Here is a 5,685-nt window from a genome sequence, read left to right on the forward strand (position 1 = left end):
GGAAGGGAGGGGGCGTTTGGCCAGCCACCCCCGCTCTTGATCAGGGTAGGAGAGTCCTATCAGGGACAGGCTGGCAGGAGGGAGGGGCCATGAGGTTGGCCTGCCAGCACCACTTCCCACGCCCTGATCCGGCCGGTTTGCTAGTTTGGTCGTGACGCCTTTATGGGGTGACGGCCACAGGCCTTTTATGATATAGATATTTAGAGTGGTCCCACTTTAAACCCAATTGATAGAGGACTGGCTGAACTGTGGATGCAGACTGAATACATGCAACCCAGAGATAGCATACCTCGTTTTCTGTCCACCTCTGTCCATTCATCTACACGAAGCATACAAAAAGAAAACACCAGTTCATGAAGCAAAAAACATCATTTTCAAGGAGGCTTTAAAAATACCAATGATCTATCTGGTCTATGAAATGTTGTCATGTTTGCATCAATGTCTAATGTGAATACTCTACCTTCCATGTGAAACTTTTAAAGGGATGATGGATAAAGACGTTCCAAAAAAGCCGTAGAGGCTCTAACTTACAGAGAGTGGCCTAGGAGGAGAGGAAACTCAGATCGACTAGCTACCCTGGGCTTTGTCTTGAAAGGCTCAAGAAGTCATCCTCTCTAATGCCACGAGAATACATATTATTCAAACTAAGGCTTTCAAAACACACTAACTTCCACGAGGAAGAGTAATTCCAAGAACAGGTAGACAAAGGAGTTCCTTTACGTATAGCCTGATTTTTTTTATAAAGTAAGATTTCCCTTTCTAAAGCACAGACGGAACTGCTCAAATTAGAAAACATGAATTAAAAAGAAAAAAAAAAGTCTATTTGTTTCTGACTTACTTTTTATACAGAGATGTGTGACTGCCAGGTAAAAAGAGGGGAGTAATGATGGGGCCACTGTAAAGAATAGTCTTGAGGACAAAAGCAATCTGGGGATGTCAAAAGGAATGCAAATAAGGGAAAATGTACTTGTCTAGAGAAATCTGTAAGAGCTAAGAACCTTTATGGGTTGAGACCTGGCTCTAGCATTTACTAGCTATATAATTTCAAGCAACTTGTTTAACCTCAGTTTCTTCATCTGTAAAATGGGATCATAACGGAACCTACCTCATAGGGTTGTGGGGATGAAATATGAAATATCAAGCCCTTAGCTGGCTTCTCTTTTAGTTCCTCTTTCTCTACTGAAGGACATTGGACACTATCCATAAAGAATGAAAGATGACTTTCCCCCCTGCTTTATATTTTGGGGAGATTTCAATCTAGAAAAACCACTGCCAGATAAACAGAATTCTACACACACCCACATTTAAAAAAACATAACTAACGGTCCCCCTTGAAAACACCTGCCACTAGATTGTTTCAAAGGTAATTTCTGCAGTTATAATAAAAAACATGTATGTGTCTTCAATGCACAATAACAATAGTTCCGAAGAGACCAGTCTGGAAGCACAGGCATGCTGAGCCCTAACTGGCTGCAAAGGGCTCCCTTTGTAAGATCAGTCTCCTCTGGGAAAATTCACCATCACAGGTGTTTGGAGAGAAAACACTGGGGAAGCAGCACCAAGGGTCAGGCCTTCTTAAAGCAGATACCAGCTTCTGTAGCATAATGCCCACATCTGCTATCTTGCCGTGGCATTTATGTTACAGGTGGTCTTGCCTAATAGGCTGGTGGGAATTCAGAAAGGTGGAGTTGCGACCCTCGTGAAGGTGTGTTAGGGAACAACGATGCTGCAAGGGGCTCATCTGCTCCCAGGGACAGGGACTACGGCTGCTGCCGAAATGAAGCTGGCAAGTGCATGCCCAGGGGGAGGAGGCGTTCCCACAGGCAATGAAGCTCAGCTCCAGCAGAGGTCTCTGCAGTGCTGTGTGCTCCGGGCTCCTGTCCACTTGAAGATCCAGGGGGAAGTGAAATCATGTCCTATTTTTCCATCATTTCTCCAGAAGACTTGCTTATGACAATCCCACTTTAGTTATATTTTGAGTGGGAGGCATGCCCAAGGCTATCCAGAGCTGCCTGTTCCATTGGAACTAGAAAAATAAAAATAGAACCTCAACCATTTGGATCCAATATGTGATCTTCACGTATTGGAAAAATCAATGAACGGCTCTATGCCTCAGTTTCCCCTTCTGTAAAATGAAGAATGTAAACAAAAGGTAATAGGGTCTTATTTATGAGTATTTTTAAGAGGATGGGAATGAGGCAAAGGCAGGTTTTATTATTCTCACTATTGCTTAAAATGTGGGACAACTTTCAATAGGCAACACTCAGAAGTTGCTCCATAGAGAGAGCACTTCCTTTCTGTTGAATGCTAAGCCAGAGGCTGCAATGCGGGGATGACTGCACTATCTGCACTGGCCCTGTGGGAGCAGGATGGCCTCCAGGAGACCACTTAGTTGTGTAAGATAATGGAAACATCTAGAAGAAACATGGTTTCCATTCAAAGCTTCAACGAAGACTAGTTTACTGTGTCGGGTGTTTTATAGGTCTCCATGCACAGGCATTTGTCACAGTGGCTCCTGCTTTCTGTAGCTACACCATCTCTATAGTGTTTCTCAACTTTGAATCCCAAACTCTCAACCCTGCTTTTTCACTCTATCTTCTACAAGTCCCCATCAGCCAACCAAGATACTTTTTATCATTTCTTTAAAAAAATCAGTTGGTATATTGGATATATTTTTTTCCAAAACCTCTCCCTTTCCTCCTGACCTTCCAACCCCCACGATTCTGGTTACAGTAACCATCAGATATGGAAGTATAGTGCAGTGCCTAAGAGTATGAGCTCTAGAGCCTGATGGCCTAGGTTCAAATTCTTTACTCTTCCTCTTACCAGCTATGTAACCCTGGGCAAATTAGCCTTAGTTTCCCCATCTGTAAAATGGGGGTAGTAGTATTACCCTCATGATAGGATAGTTGTGGGGATTAAGGTATTCAGGGAAGTCCTCACTTCATGGTAAGTGCTTAATAAATGTTTGTTGTTGTCATGAAGAAGCTATGTCCTCTAGCTTTTAATGGTAAGTGCTTAATAAATGTTTGTTGTTGTTGTCATGAAGAAGCTATGTCCTCTAGCTTTTAGAGTCAATTACTGAACCAGACTGATCAGAAGCACTACCTCCAGTGAATGTGCAGAAGGGCTGGATCATGCTCCACTCAGCATCTCAGTGTCGTCTGACACGCATCCCAACTGTGGAAGGAATTAGTCTGTGAATGTGAATGACCAAAGATGGCTGACACTCCCTTAAGCTATATCTGGCGAACCCCTAAGGACTACATCTCCTGAAGACAAAGAAGCCAGTCCCCCAGTATTCACAAGGTCTTGCCCAGACCTCCTCTTGAAAGACAACATCTGCTACTTCTTATGCTAAATATATTGAATACATACATTATCTCATTCAATCCTTATGACTTTGCTAATAGTATGTATTATTATTCCCATTTTATGGAAAAAGAAACAGGCTTATAGAGGGTACATTCTAAGGTCGTACAATTAGTTAAATGGCAAAGCTGGAATTGGGACCCATATCTGCATGACTCTAGAGAGCATGCTCTTAATTGCTAATTTACATTGCCTTCCAAGATGTAGACTGCCCATCTAAGAACTGACTGCCAGCTCACTAACGCCACTCAACCAAATGAAAACACACAACATAGGCGCCAAGGAAAACGAAACCTTCTAGAGCAGTGGTTCTCAACCTTCCTAATGCCGCGACCCTTTAATACAGTTCCTCATGTTGTGGTGACCCCCAACCATAAAATTATTTTCGTTGCTACTTCATAACTGTAATTTTGCTAGTTATGAATCGTAATGTAAATATCTGATATGCAGGATGTATTTTCATTGTTACAAATTGAACATAATTAAAGCATAGTGATTAATCACAAAACAATATGTAATTTTGTATGTGTTTTCCGATGGTCTTAGGTGACCCCTGTGAAAGGGTTGTTCGACCCCCAAAGGGGTTGCAACCCACAGGTTGAGAACCACTGTTCTAGAGGAAGAAGTGGCAATGTTACACAAAAACAATGAATTTAAATAATCAGTTCAACATTTACTGAGCACCAATTTATTCTGGTCTAAGTATACTAGGGGCTGGAGTACAAAGATGAATAAGACAATCATGTGGGGGGAGACACATACATGGACCAATACAGGGTAATATGGTCAGTGATAAGGTAGAGGGACACGGATGGGTGCTATGGGAGTATGTGCGGGCTCTTTCCCATGTGGGAAAGGAAATGAATCTTAAGCAGAATAATGCAGGACAAATATGAGACTTACTAGCACAGAAGTGGGAGATTGGGGGTTAGAATGGAGATTACTAGCATGGAAACAGGAATGAACATACTTTAAATGGAGACCCACAGGCAGTTTGGTATTCATAGACAAAGTAGGAGGCAGGCAGGCAGTGGTGGAAGGTGGGACTTCAAAGGTGGACAGAAATCAGATCAGGAAGGGTCCTGAAATGTCCTGCCAAGGACTTGGCCTCTGCTCAGACAGCAGTGGAAAGCTGACAAAGGGTTTTAAGTAGCAGGGACTATGGACAGAGTTACATGTCAAAAAGTGCACTGGCAGCAGGGTATGAAATGGATGGAGGGGTGTGCTATAGGGAGCTCTTTTTCTCTCTTTATGAATGGACTTGGACTCAATTGCACAGACCCAATGGTGAATATCTGAATATGTATGCTTAACTTCAACTCAGCATACAGATACTGTTGAAGGGAATAAATGTTTTAATTGTGACCATGTCAGTTACCTCTATATCAACTTTTCTTCCTCTGCCTTGAAATATAATATGTAATCCCAGGAAAGTTGGTGAAAGCAATTGTTGGTTGAGAAGGGAGGAAAAGAGGGAGAGAAAAAGGATGGCAGAGAATTCTGGGTGGTCCTTTCTCTGGGGATTAGATGGGGTGTATATGGGAGACAGATTTTACATTTTAGAAGCTGTCACATAATTATTTCCATAATTATATTCTCTTCCAACAATTGGGATGGGAAAGAACTACACTTTTCTTATGTTTTCTAATTTATCTATGTTATCTCAGGACCTCACCTTTCCAGAAATAGCTTCTGAAATTAGTAAGATTGGCTTCCAGTTTAAAAAGGAGGACACCACACAGAGGAATGGAGAGTCAGAACCTGTCCATGCGGGGAAAGAGGGTGCTTGGACTAGCAAAGATGACACCAGGTATTTGGGAGGGACCGGTTGTCAAGAGAGATTGGGAAATCACTTCGCCAATTAGGGGAGGAGGGAATTGGGGGAGGGGGCATGAGGTACCGTAATAACATCCAAGGAGGGTATTAAATCCCTCTGCTGTGAAAAGACCTTTTGGGGAATTTGGCTCCTGAGGGGCCCTGACTGGATAGGCCTGTGGACGTCGTGAGAAGGGTCCCCGGTTATAAGAGCGCAGTGTGCAGGGTTGTTGGTCAGTCTATAAGGGGGCTGGCTGAGCAGGCCGGGCGTCTCTCACCTCTGCGGGCCTTGTCTCCGGGGATGTTCTGGGCCCGCAGCCGCTGGTCCAGGATGTAAAGCATCTCCCCGCCCAAGTTCAAGAAGAGCAGCGGTAGCGCCCGCACCGACATGATGCTGAAAGCGCGGAGAGCTGGCGAAGAGACCCAAAGCTGGGTCGCTGGAGACCTGAAGGCCCAACCACCGCGTCTTCGTAACCTGGTTGCTAGGGCAACGCAGCG

The 5,685-nt window shown here is 43.8% G+C and overlaps 1 protein-coding gene across 3 annotated transcripts in view; it reads right to left on the bottom strand.

Annotated features, from left to right (window-relative positions):
* The window catches only part of OSCP1 (organic solute carrier partner 1), a 24,170-nt gene extending 18,493 nt beyond the window's left edge, over positions 1-5,677 (bottom strand). The window contains exons 1-3 of one of the 3 annotated variants that reach the window (XM_014541555.1): positions 5,466-5,537; positions 3,109-3,180; positions 290-319 (exon numbers count right to left, since the gene is read on the bottom strand). In XM_014541555.1, the coding sequence (XP_014397041.1) occupies positions 290-319; positions 3,109-3,139 (61 nt within the window). In that variant the 5' untranslated portion in view covers positions 3,140-3,180; positions 5,466-5,537. Of the gene's footprint in view, positions 1-289; positions 320-3,108; positions 3,181-5,465 lie in introns of all 3 variants that reach the window. The other 2 variants (XM_005868602.2, XM_005868603.2) reach the window with 2 other exon arrangements.
* Positions 5,678-5,685: the final 8 nt, after the last annotated feature.

The sequence above is a fragment of the Myotis brandtii genome, unplaced genomic scaffold (genome assembly GCF_000412655.1).
Source record: "Myotis brandtii unplaced genomic scaffold, ASM41265v1 scaffold274, whole genome shotgun sequence".
Classification (NCBI taxonomy): Eukaryota; Metazoa; Chordata; class Mammalia; order Chiroptera; family Vespertilionidae; genus Myotis; species Myotis brandtii.